The sequence below is a fragment of the Clupea harengus genome, unplaced genomic scaffold (genome assembly GCF_900700415.2).
Source record: "Clupea harengus unplaced genomic scaffold, Ch_v2.0.2, whole genome shotgun sequence".
Taxonomy (NCBI): Eukaryota; Metazoa; Chordata; class Actinopteri; order Clupeiformes; family Clupeidae; genus Clupea; species Clupea harengus.
The window spans coordinates 1-20000 of NW_024879577.1; the positions used below are offsets into that span (position 1 = coordinate 1).

At 44.7% G+C, this 20000-nt stretch overlaps 1 protein-coding gene across 1 annotated transcript in view; it reads right to left on the reverse strand.

Moving 5' to 3' along the window:
- Positions 1–15816: 15816 nt before the first annotated feature.
- LOC122128997 (SUN domain-containing protein 2-like) overlaps positions 15817–20000 on the reverse strand; it is a 6342-nt gene continuing 2158 nt past the window's right edge. The window contains exons 6-17 of the mRNA XM_042704047.1: positions 19728–19789; positions 19427–19521; positions 19108–19221; positions 18884–18937; positions 18731–18774; positions 18323–18473; positions 17947–18171; positions 17737–17821; positions 17348–17463; positions 17069–17236; positions 16786–16881; positions 15817–15986 (exon numbers count right to left, since the gene is read on the reverse strand). Coding sequence (XP_042559981.1) covers positions 15870–15986; positions 16786–16881; positions 17069–17236; positions 17348–17463; positions 17737–17821; positions 17947–18171; positions 18323–18473; positions 18731–18774; positions 18884–18937; positions 19108–19221; positions 19427–19521; positions 19728–19789 — 1327 coding nt within the window. The 3' untranslated portion in view covers positions 15817–15869. The remainder of the gene's footprint in view (positions 15987–16785; positions 16882–17068; positions 17237–17347; positions 17464–17736; positions 17822–17946; positions 18172–18322; positions 18474–18730; positions 18775–18883; positions 18938–19107; positions 19222–19426; positions 19522–19727; positions 19790–20000) is intronic.

Sequence of the window (20000 nt, forward strand, 5' to 3'; positions counted from 1 at the left end):
AACGCAGCAATGTTGGTGGCTCTGTCGGCGGTGAATATTAAGCACAATACGGATCTGCTTGTTCGTTGGAATATAACGCCAGTAGGATTGTGAAGTGTTGCCTCTAACAGACGAACAGGTAACTCATTGTTTGCACTGTTGTGTATGCCGTGGCATGAGACGCGTTGCAATACATCTAATTAGCAACTTCGTTTGTTTGTAGTTTTCACACCTACAACGCATTTGGAACAGTGGCATCTTAACATCGCATGCGGGACTTTATGAGGTATTTGGGATACATTTTAAAAGAACAATTCATTATATACAGTAAACATTGAGCCATTTAATATAAAGACTGGTTCTTTTCAAATGTATCCCAAATACCTCATAAAGTCCCGCATGCGATGTTAAGATGCCACTGTCCAAATGCGTTGTAGGGTGTAAAACTACAAACAACGAAGTTGCTAATTAGATGTATTGCAACGCGTCTCATGCCACGGCATACACAACAGTGCAAACAATGAGTTACCTGTTCGTCTGTTAGAGGCAACACTTCACAATCCTACTGGCGTTATATTCAAACGAACAAGCAGATCCGTATTGTGCTTAATATTCACCGCCGACAGAGCCAAACCAAACATGCTGCGTTTGCCGCGTGAATGGCATTTAAAACAAATAGGAAGTGCGGGTCACTGTGCGCTACCGTGTAACGTCACGTCACGTGCACCAGGCACAATCAGGTGACGGGCTGTACACCTGCTAAGGGCAACCCCTTCCACCCGTCACATATATTTGAGTAAAAACATTATACAGTTATATTTTGCTACAGGAGTAAGTGTACAGTAACATAATGCTCCTGATAAGGCCTTCATACTGGTGTTTTCCCATTTCATAGTAGTGTTTTCCATTGAGCACATCAGTGTTCAATCGATGCTTAGAATGTCTACTCATATAATGGGCTGTGTTTGTCATTTGAAAACAAAATACCCTTTTGAGGTGACATAACACTGTTTTGAAAGCAAAGTTGCATTTTGCAGGAGATATAAAGGGTTTTGCATTTTGTGTGAGTGGTTTTGGGATTTGTGTTTAGAGTTTGGAGAAAACGAGGCATGCTTTCAAAAAATGTGTGTTAGCAATCGAGAAAAACTGTAATTGTGACTACATCTGACGTGTTCAAAATACCTAAGCACACGGTCCCATTAAGCAGAAGTCGAACAGCAGATGTCGGATTCTCCAGTACGAATTTATTGCAGATCTTAAACCACAATAAAGAGAAATTCCTAGAAAAGTTTCTGACCAAAATACTGCGCGCCCTGGCATTTAAACCTCATCTGACACTCCCACTAAAGCCCTGACTGGCTGACCCTTAAACCAATGAAACCCCGGACCTCTCCTCTGACACCATTCAATCAGAAAGCTTTAAACTTAACATAATGACCCACCCATTATTTTCCCTAATATATCTCAAAACATGGTGGATAAATAACCAAAAGTGTGATCATTAGTGGGTAAGCAGTAGAACTTGTATATTGGGATTGTATTTTATTTTATCTTATTTTATTTTTGATTTATTGTCAATGTTATGTTTGATATATATGTTAATGCCTTTTTTTAGGTTGTATAGCCTTTTTCACTCTGGCAGGGGGACTGCCAATGGAAACTAGCCTTTTGGCTATATTGGTGCATTTACATTTTAATGTTCATGAATGTACACTGTCCCTCTTGATCAAATAAACAAATTGATTGATTGATTGATTGATATATTAAGAAGTGATGTAATTGCTCAGTGTTTTCTTACCTGTTATTTTAGTTGTCACAGACAGAGCTAGCAAAAATAATCTCTGTCAGAATCACTTCCTAATGCAGAGAGAGACAGAAAAACTACTACACATCAAATACTGATATAATAATATTTTGCTGTAAGTGCAAAGAATTTGTAGGACTTTCTTAAGGAAGGCTGTTGTGTTTACCTGCTGTGGTGTTTGAGGCTGGTAGTAGGAAAGAAAATAAATGTGCTCAATATTCAAAATACCTCTACTGCTAGCTCACCAATGACAAAACAGATAATCAATTGTAATGGTAAAACGGTGGCACTTCATGGTCTCAACATGTGATGTTTGTGCTGAGCACTAGGTCAGAGATAAGCTCTATTAGTTTATACTGTATACACGCAGTGTCATGAACATACTAAGAAAACATGCTAGAGTCATCAACATACTAATAAAAAAGTCCTTCAGTGGCTTAGGTTATAGTCCATATTCATTCACGAGAACAGAAAACTATGCTTATTATGTTTATACACATGATGAAAATATGATTTATTTTTTTCTTCCTTTTTTTGCATGAATGTGAAAATTATGGAAGTACTTACCAACTGAGGGTAAAACATTGAGAATGAAAAGCCCTGGGAAATATATAATTAGGTTAAGGACCTGATGAACCCCATCTTTTAAAGTTCACTAATCATTTGTAAATCATCAGAGATCTAAGAAATGCCCAAAAAAAAAAACATAGCTGCAAGCGGTGATCATCGAGGTCCAAGCAATATTGCAGCAGTGTCAACGAGTGGTTGAATTAGAAGTGGTTTAGAGGCTTCAACAGGAGAGATAAGGGGCTGGAATTGTAGGAAATCTTGTCAATGTAGTCAAATGGACCACAATATCTTCTGAGCGTTGCCCTAGAGGACAATATCTTCTGAGCGTTTATCACTTCTGGGTTCTCACCGTTATTCCCCCCCTGTGTTTCCGATAAACTCTGAATCGCCTAAAGTCCATGACAGCAGGCCTACTGTTTGACACAGTGCCTTGTTACCCTCAGTACAGTCTCCTCTCCCTGTCCCTCTCCCTTTAATATACACGTATATACTGTATACATATCTGATATGTTTTGTTCTGTGATGTTCTGTCTTGAAGATGTACACTGGCACAAATCTTCTTCTAGAAGATTTCTAGATTGTTAGGATTGTTATTATTAATACTATTATATATGATGATGATGATACTCACTCTTGCCCTGAATGGGCGGCAGAGAACATAGTTGAAGTCGTCTTTTCTCAGTTTGACAGGTCCAAATCATTCAAAACTATAGGAACAAAAGCAAAATAAAATACGTAATTGAGTGCTTGCATGCATGTTGTTGGTATGTTTTTTTTTTTTTTTTCAAAAACATTTTAAAATAGGCCATTTGATGCCACTACAGCTATTTAAAGCATTTAAGCCATCAAGCCATTTAAGCCCTTTCCATCAGCCATTTAAGCCCTTTCCATCAGTCATTTAAGCCCTTTTGTGTGCAAAAAGCTATAATTGAGAGGTTCCACTGCATTCCAGAATGTATGTTTTGTTGATAATGATGCCAACCTTTAAAAGCTGCATTAGAGTGCTTCGAAAAGGTTATTCCTAAACACACCTCTTAAATATAGCTTACTAACTAGGTGTGCTGTTGCCTAACCTGTGTTACAAATGCAAAGGTATGAGATTCCACTGTATTTCAGAATGTATGTATTGTTAATATTATAGACAAATCGGATACAGTTACCATACAGTACAATCTTATGTAATATCTTATGTTTTAGAAATCCAAAGATATGATCAAACTAAATCATACAATTTGAGAACTTAATACCAACAATGTCTGAAATATAGGCAATTTGATGGCACTACAGCTATCGAGCTCTTGGTCACAATGGCAAAATGCCCTCTTGATAGGTGAAAATTCACCCTAGTTACCTCAGGACTCCGGAGCTGCATATAAGTATATTTATTAGACAAACAACAATTGCAATCGGGCTCACTCCCAGCACAAGGCTGAAAGTGAGGCAATGATAAACACATCGCACAAGGTTTATATAGACAGAAGTTTAGCGTTCAGTAGAGATAACCACGTGGTGGATTTCTGACGTCTTAGGCAAGGATGGAAGTTTTGCAAGGTCGGAAGAAGCAAAGTTCGACCCTTCTTATCACTTCTGGTCTAAACATGCTCTTGTACATATGCAGACTAAGTGGCACCTAATATTCTAAGTTACACACGCGCAAAAACACAGAAAAGCCATGTTCCTGCTTACAAAAGTACATGATTCATATAAGGTAATTAATAATACAAGGCACTTGATTATTATATTCTTAAGTCATTTAACAGTGTTTGGAAATTATCTCCATCACCTCTCATGTACAAAGATTTAAATACAAATAATGAAGAAGAGGTGTATTAAAGTTATATTTAAGAGGTGTATTTAAGCTATATTTAAAAGGTGTATTCAAGAGGCGTATTGCAGAAGAGCCTCCAATGTATTTCTGAATGTCTGTATTGTTACGATTATGGACACATAATACCAGAAGAACAAAATTGAAAAACAAAATAAAAAATTTCCCAAAGGCTTAACAGCTAACACTGTTTCTGAAAGAACAACATGATTAAGTACTAAATACATGTGCTGTTGTCTAACCTGTCCTATCTTCTGTGTTACAAATCCAAAGGTATGATCACACTAAATCATACAATTTGAGAACTTATGAACAACAATGTCTGAAACCCAAATGGTTATCTTTGGTTCATTAGAACTGTTCTATTCTAAATTATAATGATATGATATACGTATTATACTATTCTAAATGTGTTCAAAACTGTTCTATTCTAAATTATAATGATATGATATACTTATTATACTATTCTAAATGTGTTAAAAACTACACTGCATATAAGATCAAGCAGTCGATAGAAAGAACAGGCTAATTATGATCACTACGGTCCATACGTCCACTTCATATTAGACATGCACATGGTTTTCAAAGAAAATAATCCCTTTTTGTTCTTACCTCTGTAAATGTGGTCTTCCTATGAGAGAAACAGGTGATGAAGTGGAGAGCAAGGTCATTGTCACGGCCTTTTGACACATGCAGCCTTTTTAGATATTTATGAGACACAAGTGACCATACTGGTTTTGATGATCTCTGGACGCCCTAAGGGACACCCTCAAAGGAGCGGTGCAAACTTGACAGGTGTCCAAAATGACATTGATGTGCAAGTGGAGGGGATACCATGACAATGCAGCAGTAGTATGTGTTAGTGTGTGTGCGTGCGTGTGAGTGTGTGTGTGTGTGTGTGTGTGTGTGTGTGTGTGCGTGCGTGCGTGCGTGCATACATGCATGCGTGCGTGCGTGCGTGCGTGTGTGTGCTAAAAGACAAATAACACTTGTCCGATGTTACAGTTATTGTAATGATAGTATTTCGTTTTATACCATATATTGAAGATCCAGTCTTAGGTTTGTCAGTCATGGCTTCAGGTTTATTCTTGTACAATGGTGGCCACCAAGGGAGACCTCAGACTCATCTAAATCTTCATCCAAGGACAGTCTATTAAATACGCTGAGTTTAGGGGTGTTACCGTCTATTCAAATAGGCCCTAGAGACAAGGCCCTTTGTGTTGACCTGGGGGGGGAAGGTGAGAGCTATTATCACACCTCACTCCCCAGGTCAACCCAAAGTACGTATATTCACCCAGGAATGCTTACATGCTAGTTAAATCCAAATAAAAGTAACATTTATAACTAGGTATAAGAAACATTGAATTATTGACTATGGCATATCCTTATTAACTATAAATCTCAAATGGCAGGTCCCTTCAGTAACCAGCAATAATGGTTGAAGTGATTTGCGAGGTGTCAGTCAGCCAACTTTCCAAACTGAAAAGCTGCCGAAAAGTTTCCTCCTCTTCCGCTACGTAGCCAAGATGGTGCCCGTTTAGGGCGAGTAGTGTCCATCGTTTTACACTGCATTTTTTTACCGGTTGCAGTGCGCCATCCGGGTACTTTAAGTGCCCTGAATTCTGCTGGTTCTGTCAGTGTGAACGCCCTAAGCACTGAAAGTCAGTGCTTGAAGTGCTTGAAGTGCACAAGTGCGCGGTAATAGACAGGGCTTGCGTTATCTGATAGTACAGTGTCTATTTCTCTGTAACTTTAAAAAATCTAAGTGAGAAAACGCCAAAAAGATGTACATTTACATGTACAGTACATACAAAACGTCTCGGTTACTTATGTAACCTCGGTTCCTTAAGCAGGAACCAGACATAACAGTATGGTACATGACGTCAGTCATGAGCCCAAATCGAAGCATTTATCTATTCACGCCTGAAAGGCCGCCAGATCTGTCAATGCGCGCTCCTGAGCCCGCCCCTCAGTAGTCCATATCTTAGATTACGCATCTGATCTCTTCCTTAGAAAGAAACTGAGCAAGACAATCAATCCAAGGTAACACTGTACACGCCAACTTTGTTATGTCTGGTTCCTGCTTAAGGAACGTCTCGGTTACGTAAGTACGCAGTTCACTATACAGTATGGGACCCTATACATTCCCGCGTGATAATACAGTGGCAGCCAATCACACACACCAGCTTTATTGAAGCCTTTGCCCTCATAGAGGTTCATACGGCCGCTGGCGGTGAACATATTAACAGGGCAACCTTTATCATAGGTGGCATGGATCCGTGATCCTGCGCCTGTAGGAAACCACCCTGGAATGTTTCATGTGCAACATAACATGTAGACACCAATGAACACACTTATCATATACATCGTTCTCAGGCCAGGGGATTCAGAGATCGCGTGCCCGCAGAACGTTATGAAGAAAACTAGGTTCAGCCACATCTAACATATAGAATCTAATGAAAGTGTGGCGAGAACTCCAGCTTGCAGCTTTGCAAATATCTTCCACTGAGACGCCCTTCAGCAAGGCCCAGGAAGACGAGACCCCCCGCGTAGAGTGCGCATGCAACTTCTCCGGGGGATCTAAAGACAAGCTCTTATAAGACAACACGATATCCTCTACTATCCAACGGGAGAGGCTCGGTTTTGATAGAGGTCTGCCTTTTGCACGTGCGCCAAAGCACACAAATAGCTGATCTGACCATCTGAAAGCTCTAGTGTGCTCTGCGTAACAGCGGAGAGCGCGCACTGGACAGAGATTATTCAAACGTTCCTCCTCTGCTGACGCAAAAGGAGGAGGCGAGAAAAACTGCTAATTCAATCACCTGATTGCGGAATGGGGTTACCACCACTTTAGGTGTGTAAGCAGCATTAGGTCGCATTAACCACTCTGTCACCAGCGATCGAGAACTGAAGGCACGATGGACTGACTGACAGGGCTTGCATGTCACCAACGCATTTTGCTGACGTTAACGCCAGCAGCAGCGTGGTCTTTAAAGTCCACTGTCTCCAGGGGTTCGAACGGAGGCCCTGTGAGAGCACGTAACACCACTAGCAGATCCCAAGAGGGTATGAGGTGTCTCTCTGGCACCCTGAGCCGCCTCACCCCCGCCATAAAGCATGACGCTAGCGGGTGACTGCCAGGAGAACTGCCATTAATGCCTGCGTGGCAGGCTGAAATGGCAGCCATGTACACTTTGAGAGTGGAAGCCGCCTTCCCCTCATCAAACAACTGCTATAGGAATTATAGAATAACGCCCAGCGCGCAGTTAATGGGGTCGTGCTGACGCGCAGCACACCACCGCTCAAAACTGCGCCACTTCAGCGTATACAGAGCCTGTGTCGATACAGCTCGGGCACTCTATATTGTAGCCACCACCGCATCCGACAAGCCTGACGCTATGAGCCTTTACCTCTCAGGTGCCGCCAGGCTCTGAGACGCCACCACTCCGGATGAGGGTGCCACACTGTCCTGTGCGCCTGCGTTAGGAGGTCTCTCCGCAGAGGCAGCTCCCAAGGCTGCTGCACTGACATATTGACTAGATCTGCCGCCCACGGCTGATTGGGCCAGTGGGGGGCTATCAATATCAATCAATTCCCTGCCGTCGTCCGCTATCCTGCACAGTACCTGCTGGAGGAGCGGGATCGGGGGAAAAGCATATAGGCGTAGAACTGGCCACTGGTGACCCAGCGCGTCTATGCCTAGTGGGGGATTGTCGCCCCCTAACGAGAACCAGAGCGGGCAGCAGGTGTTCTGCCTGTTTGCGAACAGGTCCACCTGCACCCTGAAAAAACGCACCCAGATCTGGTCTATCACTTGTGGGTGAAGACACCAGTCTGCTGCTCGAGGATCGCCCCTCGATAACAGGTCCGCACCGTAGTTGAGGTGACCTGGTATATGAACTGCCCTGGTATATGAACTGCCCTGAGGGAAAGGACGTGCCTCGCTGCCCACAGGAGCAGGCGAGTCGCCCAATGGTGTAGTGACTGGGAGCGCACTCCGCCTTGGCGATTTATATACGTTATGAACCGTAGCGGCATGAGTGCTTTGTTTAACACACGTAGATCTAATATCGGCCGATAATTCCCGTCCTTTTTTGGGACCAAGAAGTATCGGCTGTAGAAGCCTGAAGCTTCCTCCTTGGGAGGAACTATGCTTATCGCTTCTTTTCTGAGCAGGGAGACTATCTCTTCCCGTAGGAAGTGAGACTGTTCTCGCTGCACCACAGACTGTATCACTCCGCTGAATGGCGGAGGGGGACGGGCGAATTGCAGCACGTAACCCCTTGTGATCTTTTTTAGCACCCATGGTGACACTGCGCATGCGCGCCAACTCGCCACACAACCAGCCAGGTTGTGCTTTGAGTTGAATTTGTCGGGAACTAACCCGCTCATGGTCAATGAGTCTAAACCTAGATCTACACCCACTCCGCCTAGGGAGGGGGACGAAATCTGGGGTTGCCCCCTCATGCTTTTGAAAAAAATTGGGGGGTGCGATAGCACTGTGTGCATCGCGGGGGGAGTCGCACAATTATGCCTGGGCACTGCGCCATCTGGGACAGGAGTTAGGACATGTGGTGCTTGTGAGAACCTGCTTACCGTGCTGCACATGATTTCCACATGTGAGCGACGGGCTGATTTCTGTGGAGGCGGTGTGGGCTCCACCGCTCCCCCCTGTGTGACGAGTGGCTGACTGTCACCATCTGGAAGCCTGAGGCCTACCTCTGCCTCGCCCGCGGCGAGCGGAGTGCTGCCGCGGAGCCTGGGCTGCGCCCTGGGCAGGGCGCGCAGCTGGTTGCTGCTGTGCTGCAGGCTGAGCTGGAGGGCGGAAGGGGTGTCTCTGCCAGCCTTGCCAGGTGGGCACCTTCGCTGGAGGAGCTGGCGAGCGGAACCCGCTTCTCTTCTGGCCCGGTGCGGGTGTGGTGCGTCCTGAGGAGGACGTCTCACCCGTGCCACTAGAGCGAGGCATCCAAGCCTGGAATACCTCTCTGCTCTTCTGCTGTTCTTCGAACTTGGCAGCCATTGTGACCACTGCTTTACCGAAGACGCCCTGGACATAGACCGGGGCGTCGAGGAGTGGTGCTTTTTCTCTGTCCTACAGCTTAGCCAGCGATAGCCACAGAGATCTCTGGGTAGCCACCGCGGCACCCATCACCCTCCCCAGTGCCTGTGATGTGCACCGAGTCTGCCACAGACGGGTGATCTTCCCCCAGCGACAAGGCAAGCTCAGTCAGGAGCTTTGCCTGGTAGCGCTGTAGCAGCGCAGCCGTATTGGTTGTGCAGGCAGCCTGCCCTGCAGCCAAGTAGGACTTCTCTGCCAGCTGAGCCTGTTGCCTGGCCAGCCGCGTAGGCAGGAGAGGCTTCTGGCCGAGGCGCATCGTGGGGGAGGCGGACGAGAGGTAGCCCGCTACTGCATCCTCCACCTGAGGGAAGGAGAGGTAGCCCCTCTCACTAGCCCTGTGGAGCTGCATGTAGGGCGCGAACCCCGGCACCGGGGCCCGGCCCGAGTAGGGGGTCGCCCATGTCGCCTGCAGTTCCTCGTGCACCTCCTCGAAGAAGGGGATGCAGCTGGGAACTGGCGCGGCGGGGCCAGCATAAAACTCCCCGTCCAGCAGCGAGGACCGCACGCTGGGAGGGGGAGGGAGAGGGAGCCCGAGGCAGCTGGCTGCTCTCAGCGCAACCTCGTGGAGTTGCTGGCCCAGGTTCCGAGACGAGGTAGGCGGTGTATCCACCCGCATCCTAACGTCTTGGCTTGTCTACAGCTGCAAAGCGACTGCTCACACTCACAGAGCCTACGGCTGAAGACGCACTCGGTCCTACGGGGGCGTTAGCCCCGGATGGAACCGGTGCAGTCCCCTCGGCGTCCTTGCGCTTCCAGAACGCAAGGCGCCTGGTAGCCTTAGCTAGCGGGAGGCTAGCACAGATGGAACAGACAGGGCCTTTGCCCGAAAGCGCGACCTCCGCCTGGTCCCTGCCGAGGCAAGTCACGCACCGACGGTGGCGGTCACCCTTGGGACGGGTGTGCCCGCAGTCGGGGTAGTGTCTGACCATGTTTAGTCAATCTGAAAGTAGAGAAGAGTGTTAAAACACAAGCACACTATCTGCAACGAACACGTTGTTAGCAAGCTAGCAGGCTAGTCAGAAACTTAGCCAGCCAGGCAGCCAGGATAGCAGCCACTACTTTCAAAATTAAGTTGAGCCAACGAATTTTGTAGCGCCCTGAGCTAGTGAGGGTTAAGGAACCCAGATAACTCACCAACCCGTAGAGAGCAAAAAGCACACAAAACTCTTTTGACTGTGGTTTAGTGTTGAGGATATACTCGGAGATGTGCACTCCGTCTTGCGAAGTTTCAAAAGAGGAAGAGATCTGATGCGTAAGCTAAGATATGGGGCAGGGGGCAAGGGGGCAAGGGGCAGGCTCAGGAGGCGCATTGACAGATCTCGCAGCCTTTCAAGCATGAATAGATAAATGCTTCGATTTGGGCTCATGACTGACGTGATATACCATACTGTTATGTCGCAGTGAACTGCGAAAAGGAACACGGCCGTCAGCTGAGTTTGGTCCGCCATCTTTGTTTAAACTTTCCAGTTGGCCGAAGGAAGCTGGCGCAGAGCTTTATGGGTAAAAGGCTCGCACATTTTCGTCAGTCAGTGTTCCATTTGAGACAACACTAATCAGCGACTGAACGCACTACAGATGTAAGTGCACTGTATTACAGGGTACTTCGTAAAGTGTTTGGTAATAGACACAGCTGTCTTGCCTGTAAATGCTTCATGAAATTTGACGTGAAGTCCTTGGATAACGACAGTATTTTCATGGCGGGAAGCCATAAGGTGTACTGCACTGTTATGTTCTTCCCACTTTCAGCTTTGAGGACAAAATAGTGTCGATATTTCCAGCCAGGGAAAGCATGAACTTGAGGTCATCATAAGGACTATTTTTCTCTGTTGTCTTCTCTTCACGTGTTGTAAAGTGCGCATGTGGATGAGAGTATAATGTTCTGCATTTCAAAATCTATTTGTAATCCTATTAATAATCCCATTTTTTGCTAAAAGTATCTGTAATCTAATTACGTCTTTTTTTTGTAACTGTACCGGAATACAGTTACCTTTTTTTTGTATCCTAATTATGTAACGCCGTTCCATGTATTCCGGTACTCCCTAAGCCTGCATATAATAAACAACATACTAACCTCTACCGTAAATTTAACATAACGGAAAGTAATTGTAACTTGAAGTCAGCAAGTAATTGGTTGCTATGCAACATCTGAAACACATTGTGTCGTGAGAAGACTTGAGAGCTCAACCAAACTAAAACATTTTTAATTACAATTACCATTTCTTTTCCTTTACAAAATGAGAGGAGAGAAAAATGCCATATAATAAACAATTTACTAACCTCGACCGTTCCGTCATGCCGGGAAATATCAAACTTTGGCTCTCGAATATACTTAGCACTGACGGCCAGCTAGTGGCCACCAATTACTCAGGAGAACACTCATTTTCGCAGCTTTAGAGAATCAAAGATGGGAAGCATTCTACAGCGTCTTGGTGCGTTGGCCCTTTTGTGCATTGAAAGTGAATTGCTCCTAGAACTGGACTTCAGTTCCGTAATTGAAGCGTTTCCAGTTGTAAAAGCTAAGGTCTAGTAAACTTTAAAGCAAAGTGTCAAATCTGTGCGTGTTCTGTCATGCATATATTCATACACTGCAAATTGTATAGACTTAATTAGTTTGAAAGTAGTTTTTTTTTTTCACATTAAATATTTGTCTTTTTTTTTTATTTAATATTCTGTTCATGAATCAGTTCATATTTTGTCTGTGGTCCCTTTCCATGAGCCCGAGATCTAATTTAAATTGTTCAGGCCATTCTCTAAAATTTCAAAATGTGCATTAGGGCCAGCCGAGGCTTTATCCGGCACTGTCACCCCTATGCTTCCACCCATGCCAGCCAAGGTAAACCAGTTCATTGAGATATCTGGGGATGTACAATACGGACTATAGACGTCTCCGTTGGCGGTTAAAAGTATAATGAAAGTCCGTTGCGTCCCCCATTAGGACGCGGTGAGGACAAGCATAGGAAACGCAACATCACATTGTAACAGAGAAATCGACCGAACACCAATTTCCCAAAAAATTTAGACAAGTGTGAAAATAATTGTAAAAAAAAAACTGTAGGGCTGCAGTGCACTTCTAGTGCTAGTCTCGTGTGTTGTTGTTTCACTTACGGTACTGGGAATGAAAAGTGTCTGCACACTTGTTGTGTTACTATAGTATACCACAGAAAATCTAGCATAGAGCTGTCATGATGCATACAGCAGAATTTCATATTTACTGTATTCATTTGGCATTATAAAATGAGGTGTCCGACTTGTTTTCTTTTTCTTATGCAATGCGACACTAAACCATGCAAATCAGAGGATATGGCAACACTTAAAGTACACATTTTTGTCAAGCTTCAAGTTGTTTGTGTTTTGTTAGTTGAGTGCACATTGATTGACAACGAAGTGTTATGAGAGAGAGCAGAGCATGCTGTAGTTATGGGTGAAGGGTGAAGGGTGAAGTGTTTTTCGTGGTTGTAGTGCATTTTGCACCAAAGGTTAAAGACAGAACTGTGCTTAGGTTCTACTGTCCCGTCCATCAGCACACCCACCTAAAGCGCTGACAGGAGATTTTCAGGAGACACAATAGTCTCACGTTTCTGTGTTCCAAACTGGTTACAGATGAGTAGCCCTACTGGTTACTGTGCCCTTCAACTTCTCACAGTTTTGAATCCGGCGAACATTCTCATGTTTGTTACTTTGAGATTTTATTTTTTATCTTATTGATATTAAATGAATACCTTGATAAACCCATTGCAGATTTCACCTGCCATTAAATCCACTGGTAAAAATAAAATGACAGATAAAGAGAAAGGGTTGCATTGGAAATACAAACTATTTATACTAAAGATATGTGGAAAAATATCCTTCAGTTGAAGAGAATAATCTTAAATTCCAATGATCCAGCGTTGGTGTCACGTCTGTGCTGAACTCCGCTTCGGCCACGCCCCTTAAGCACACTCACTCCCAGCTGCACTGCATGCACGTCTCCTAATGACACAAACACCTTCACCTGTTCCCCACACTATATACACTCCTCACTTCCCTCACTGCCCCGTCGGACTGTGTCTAACAACGGATTGAAAACCGGTTTCTCTATCGTTCCGCGATTCTCAGATTGCTTAGTTTCCCTCCGACGTCGGACCAGCGATTTCCACATCGCCCAGGGCTCCAGTTCCACGACTCCTAGGGCGCTCTAATGCTTCGTTTCCTCTCTCGCCAGGGCCGGATTAACAATTTTCTGTGCCCTGGGTAACAAGGCTCAAACAATCGCAAAGTCGCTATCATCAAGATCATATAGCCTACACTTCTATACTATCAGGTTTCTGCATGGCTCAGTGGAGGTGTATGTGTGTACAATAGCCTCAGCATAAAGTGCATGCATTCAAAAGACAAAACAGATGCACATCTGTGCCTAACTTTTTACAATTAATCTTTCACAGAACTTGGTGGCTTGAGGAGTACTTATTGAATGTTTCAATATGTAGCCAATCAATTATCTGTTGACTGCAACAGTAAAATAAAGCAGACAGCTAGGGAAGCCTTAACTTAACTTAACTTAAAACCAGAGAACATTTTAAAAATGCAAAAATGTGAAATTATCACCAAAGCAGGCAATTAGTGTGTATTGAGTAAAAGTAAACCATTGGCTACACTGTTGCATGTAATTTCAAAGTCAAGATCATGTTTATTGTATCACAATTCAACATTTGATGTTGATCACTTCACTACTATATATCCTTTATTATATTATTTGAAAAAAAATGGACCTTACAACTGGCCTCCCTTAAAGACTGAACTCACTGCTGTTCATCCTCGTTGTCCTCTTGCTCTTGGCTCAGTTGGCTGTCGTCCCATGTCTCACTGCTAGCTTCCACGCTGGTGGTAGCCTGACTGCTAGTGCTAGCACCACTAACGTTAATGTTAGCTGTTTCCACAGCCACCACAGGTGAAGGAGGGATTTCAGCGTTTCCATCGCCTTTTCTCAGAGGGCACTGGTTTGGAGTAAAAAAAAATTGTCGACTAACTTCAATTCTTTTTTTCTTTTCAATTTTCTTTTAGCACTCCCGCTTAACTGCTTCTCCATCTTGCTACACTGCTTCTCCCCATAGAACGCTATCCTCCAGCCGCAGCGCTTCAAGTCACGTGACTCTCGCTTGCATTGTCCGCGGCGTAGAGCTGGCAAGCGGCATTTGTGCAGGCAGCTACTAGACTACACAAACACTGTTTTTGACGTGATTTAACATAATATTTTGACCGAACGAGTTGCAATAAAGTGCTCACATTAGGAAAGTAAGGACTGCGTTCATAAGGTGATACAACATTTTAGTTGACGTTGTCCAGGGCCCCTTAGATGTCATGTGCCCCTGGGCAAGTGCCCAGTTGCCCTAATGGTTAATCCGGCCTTGTCTCTCGTTCCAACATCAGACCGGTGAATGCCACTTCACCCAAAAAGGTCGGTTTGCTAACGTGTGTTTCGTTCTGTTCTCGGTCTTGTCCCTGTGCCCTACTATTTCCGTGCAGCGCTTCGGCCTCATGAGGTTGGCCTTGTTCTTAGATTATTTTCGATGCTTAGTTTTAGTCAATTGATATCTTCTGTGCTTCAGCCTTAGTTTGCATAATCTTCTGTGCGTTACCTGTGCTGGACGTTATCTTCAGTGTTTGGTTATTGAGTGTTTTGAGTCCTGTTTTCTTTGTAACTGTTCTCTGGCTTGCTTGGCTCCATAATAAACATTCTGTCCCTCCACATCCTGGTGCATCCTGAGGTCCGTGACAGTTGGTGTTTCCAGATAAGTTAATGTTACCGCAGTTATTTTGTTTGTATTTTCATTTTTCCTCTGCTGAACTAAGTTTGGAATGATTGCAAATCACCTGACCTCTCAACCTATGCAGAATGTCCGTCTCCTTATGCATATTACTCTTACTCATGCAGACTACATGGCGTCAGCACCTAATAATCACACACACCGAGACACGGAAAAAAGCCATGTTCCTGCTTACATAAGCACATGATTCATACAGGGTAATTATTAATACGAGGCCCTTGATGAACAGTGTTTTTGAAATGATCAGTTTATATGTGTTTGATAAAGATTGATTCAATCTGTTCAAAAGCAAAAAAAAAACACCAAGCCAGAGAGGATGTTCCAGGCCACGTGAAGGAAAAGGAGGAAGTGTTTTGACTGTCTTGACTACAAACCATTAGAAGATGACTTGCATTTTGGTGGCACTGATATATTCATTGATGCAGTTATTTACTTTTGAGTCATAGTGAGACAACTAAGCAGTTTGAGCGAGTTACCGGTTTTTGCAGGTCGTCAGTTGTGTGGAGCTGTTTGTACAAATTATTTTGAGAAGTGCACTTACTATTTCTAAAATGTTAAGGACAACTTATATTTACATGCCACCACACTATTTTGGTATTGCAATGAAAATGAATGGCCAATTTCAATTTGAATACAGAGGCCGAGTATACATACTCAAAATACATGTAACACAACACACTTTGCTTTGTAATCAGAGATATTTATTATCTATAAAGTAATAGAGTAATACAAATGAAGTCTTTGGTGAGGTTGTGTGGTGTGCGGCTCTCAGTGGGGCAGTGGCTGGCCGTGAACCCTGAATCTGTAGACACAGGAGTACTCAGGGTTACCCCAGTTACTGAGAACCCTTAACTGCACCGCACGATACACATCCTTCACAGAGTCCTGAGAGAGGAAGAGAGAGAGAGAGGGTGGGAGAGAGAGAAGAGAGAGTGTTAGGTGAAAATTCACTCAAGTTACCTCAGGACTCCGGAGTTGCATATGAGTATATTTATTTAAACAACAACAACAAGCCTGTTGTGGGCTCACCCACGTCCCAGCAGGCCAGAGAGAGGCACGGGCCCTCGCTCAGAGAGAGAGAGAGACCGTGCTCAGTCCCAGACTGCAGCAGACGAGAGAGAAGCCAAATGAAACACATCACACAAGGTTTATATAGATAGAAGTTAGCGTTCTCTGACGCCAAAACAATTTGTCAGCAGGGATAACCACGTGGTGGGTCTCTGACGTCGGAGGTCATCTTACTATGCTTTCTGTCACGCAAGGATGTCGGTTTTACACAAGTTCGAAAGAAGCACAGTTCGACCCTTCTTATCACCTCTGACCCAAACATGCTCTTGCACATATGCAGACTAAGTGGCAGCTAATAATCTAAGTTACACAAACAGAAACACAGAAAAGCCATGTCCCTGCTTACATAAGCACATTATTAATACAAGGCACTTGACAGTGTTTCGAAATTATCTCCATCAGAGAGAGAGAGAGAGGGGGAGAGAGAGGGAGAGAGAGAGAGAGAGAGAGAGAAGAGTAAAGGGTGAAGAGTTTTGCTGGTGAGAGTGTTTAGGCATATTGGGCGACAGTAAACCAGATAGAACAGAGTTTAAAGGCGTGTAATGAGGGTGAGAGAGAGAAAGCTCTAAGGCATGAAGATTGGATCAAAGTTTAAAGGCTTCTGATGATGTCTCACCGGTAGCTCAAAGGTCTGGATGGGCTCGCCATCAGAGTTATATGTGAATCTACCCAGGAACTTCCCTTCCTCCTGCTCATCAAATCCACTCAGGCCCTGGAGGAGGAGATGGATGCAAACACACAGACACACGCACACACACACACACACACTTTACTCAATACATAAATCACTCTTCAGAAAGTCATATAATGCGTTTTATCGTGTTGTTTAAGGGCATCCATTCGTGTATTTGACCAATCTGTTGCCGTAGTGTGTTGGTAAAGGGGCGTCTGAGACTCACGTAAACGGCGAACTCTCGAGGGGCGCTGTCGATGCGTCCGGTGGGGGATAGGCTCTTGGGGATGTGCTGCAAGGTGACGTGTGTGACGCGCACAGGGAGGGACAGGCCGATGGTGAGGAAACCCTGACTGCCCTTAAACGCCCAGCACTTCCCAGGGTGCATCTCAGGCTGACACACACACACACACACACACACACACAGGCCAGAATCTGTTAACTGTGTGTGTTTGTGCATATGTGTGTGTGCAAATGTGTGTGTGTTCATAAATAGGTGTGTTACCTGTATAACAGTGTGTGGACTCTCTGAAGCGTACCACAGTGGCACCCCAAACAGGCTGACACATGGAGACCTGGTGCGGTATGTTTCCGAACTCCGTGAACCAATCACAGTAGCACCTACACGCACACACACACACACACACACACACACACAGAGACATGCATACACACACACATACAGAGACATGCATGAACACACACACACAACGACATGCATACACACAGACATACAGAGACATGCATAAACACATGGCAACACAAATGCATACACACGTGATAACGCATGTAGACACAGACACACAGAAATATATAGACAGACATATCCCTAAACATATGTTATCTCTCCCACACACACACACACACACACACACACAGTATGGGGATCCTCACCCAAAGACTCCAGAGCGTAGTCAGCCATGCCAGTTCCATCTGCTCTATAAAGGCTCAATGCCCTCTGAACAATCTCCTGGACATGCTGTTACACACACACACACACACATAATAAATAACCCACATGTATCAATTTGTTAGCTGTTACTGTTACTGCTTTAGTTAATAACCTTTCATTTCTCAGAAGACCTTCCCAAAATGGCTGCTTACCTTGACCGTAATGGAGCCCAGTCCTTCATTCTGCAGGCTCTCTCCCACAATCCTCCACATGTTCCCACGTTCCTTGCGCAGCTCTTTAGCCAGATGCTGGAGCAGCCTCTTCTCCAGAGCCTCCAGCGCCCCCTGCAGTTCAGGACGCAGAACAGAAATTCTTGCCTCCTCTCCAAGAGCTGCCCGGAACTCTTGCTTCAGCCAATCAGTGAGCTCCTTCTTCAGCTAATTAGAACGGGAAGGGGAGGAGTTATTACATGATTGCTATGACGCTACAGTGTGACATTTTACAAATAAACAATTCCTAAACCAAACTGTTTGTGTTTGTGTCTGTGTTTGTTTGTTTTTATGTGTAAGTGAGAGAGTGATAAAGTACCTGAGCATTGGTGTTTTCTTGACCATCCAGGCGTTGTTCGAGGTTGTGATGGGCAGTTCTGAGGTACGACACACTGTCCTTGAGTTTAGCTACCTTTTGGGCCACACCAGTGACCTTTTTATTCACCCAAGTCTGCTGGTCAAGGTCATTACTGAGGAGACAAGGTCATGGGGTCAGGGCATAGAGCAGCAGTATTTCAGATGATTCACAATGGAAGACACTGAAGCACACAGTCAGAAAGGAAATGCTTCAAGTCATGCATATAAATCATTCATGATCATAATGTTAACCTATTACACAAGCTGACAAATTCAACACACATAGTTACACACACACACACACACACACACACACACACACACACACATACATACACAGATCCATGGGCAATTGTTATGACAAACTCACTTTTTTGCCACATCCTTGAAGTTAGTCATTTCCACTCTCATGATCTGAGAAGAAAAAGGAAAGATTCATTCATTGATAATCTTTAACTCTTCACATTACTCCATTTCCATTCCAAACTCAGAGTCTGTTGTGATGTTTGGCAGAGAGCCTCACCTCAGACATGCGCCTGTGTCTCTCTCCATCCTCCTTCAGAAGGCCGATATCTCGCTACATGAGGAAGAGAAGGAGGCACAATGTAGCGCTCTTGTGTGTGTTTGGATCAGACACCTATCCATTTTATTCCTACTTTAACCTGACAATTTAGAAACTCTCTCTCACTCTCTCTTACACACACACACACACACACACACACACACACACCACACACACACACACACCTTAACACCATCCAGTTCTGTAGTCCAGCTTTCCTTCCATTTGGCCTCTCCTTGGTGGATACGGTCCAGGACTTCCTTACGGAACACGTTGAAATCCGTCACAATCCTTGGGTCCTGCAGCAGAAACACAATCAGCAGTGTTTACTTCCCCTCCTCACGTCAGTACCGGCAGACTCTGTCTGACTATGGCTCAGAGCTGACCCGCATCAGGACCAGATGTGGTCCAGTCAGCTGTTATCTGCTGTGGTTGATCAGATCAGAACCACATGTGGTCCAGTCAGCTGTTATCTGCTGTGGTTGTTTCTGCTGACAGACCTACCGTGTTCATGCCAAGGGTAGATGTGCTGTAACCAGGCCAGGCAGGTTCAGCAACCATCAGGAGAGAGGTGAGAGCAGGGTACCAATACCAGAAACCTACACACACACACACACACACATTCATGTTAGCCAGCAGGTCAAGGCACATCCACAGGGTAACCAGAAGGACTATACTGTCTCGGTATAGACTGGTCCCCAAGACATGGCTTTGGATTTGGTAGCATTCTACAGTACATCTATTCAGACACAGACCCAAACTGCTGGTAAAACTATAGATGCTCTCTGCATAATCAGGGACTCACCAGTAGCAAACAAAGTCAAAGTCAAAACAGTCAGTGCAGGCTTCCTCAAGTGCTGGGTACGACTAGAACAGAATGGACAAAGGAAGAAGGTCTTTTAGATTCACAACATGCATTCATCCAGCAGATTAAACAACATGTCTTACGCGACTCATTGCCATACCAGACTGAGCAGACAGCAGGTCCTATGAACATTCAGAATAAATAGCGTGTCTTATAAACATTCATACATGCACAGCAGATTAAACAGTGTGTTTTATAAACATTCATACATGC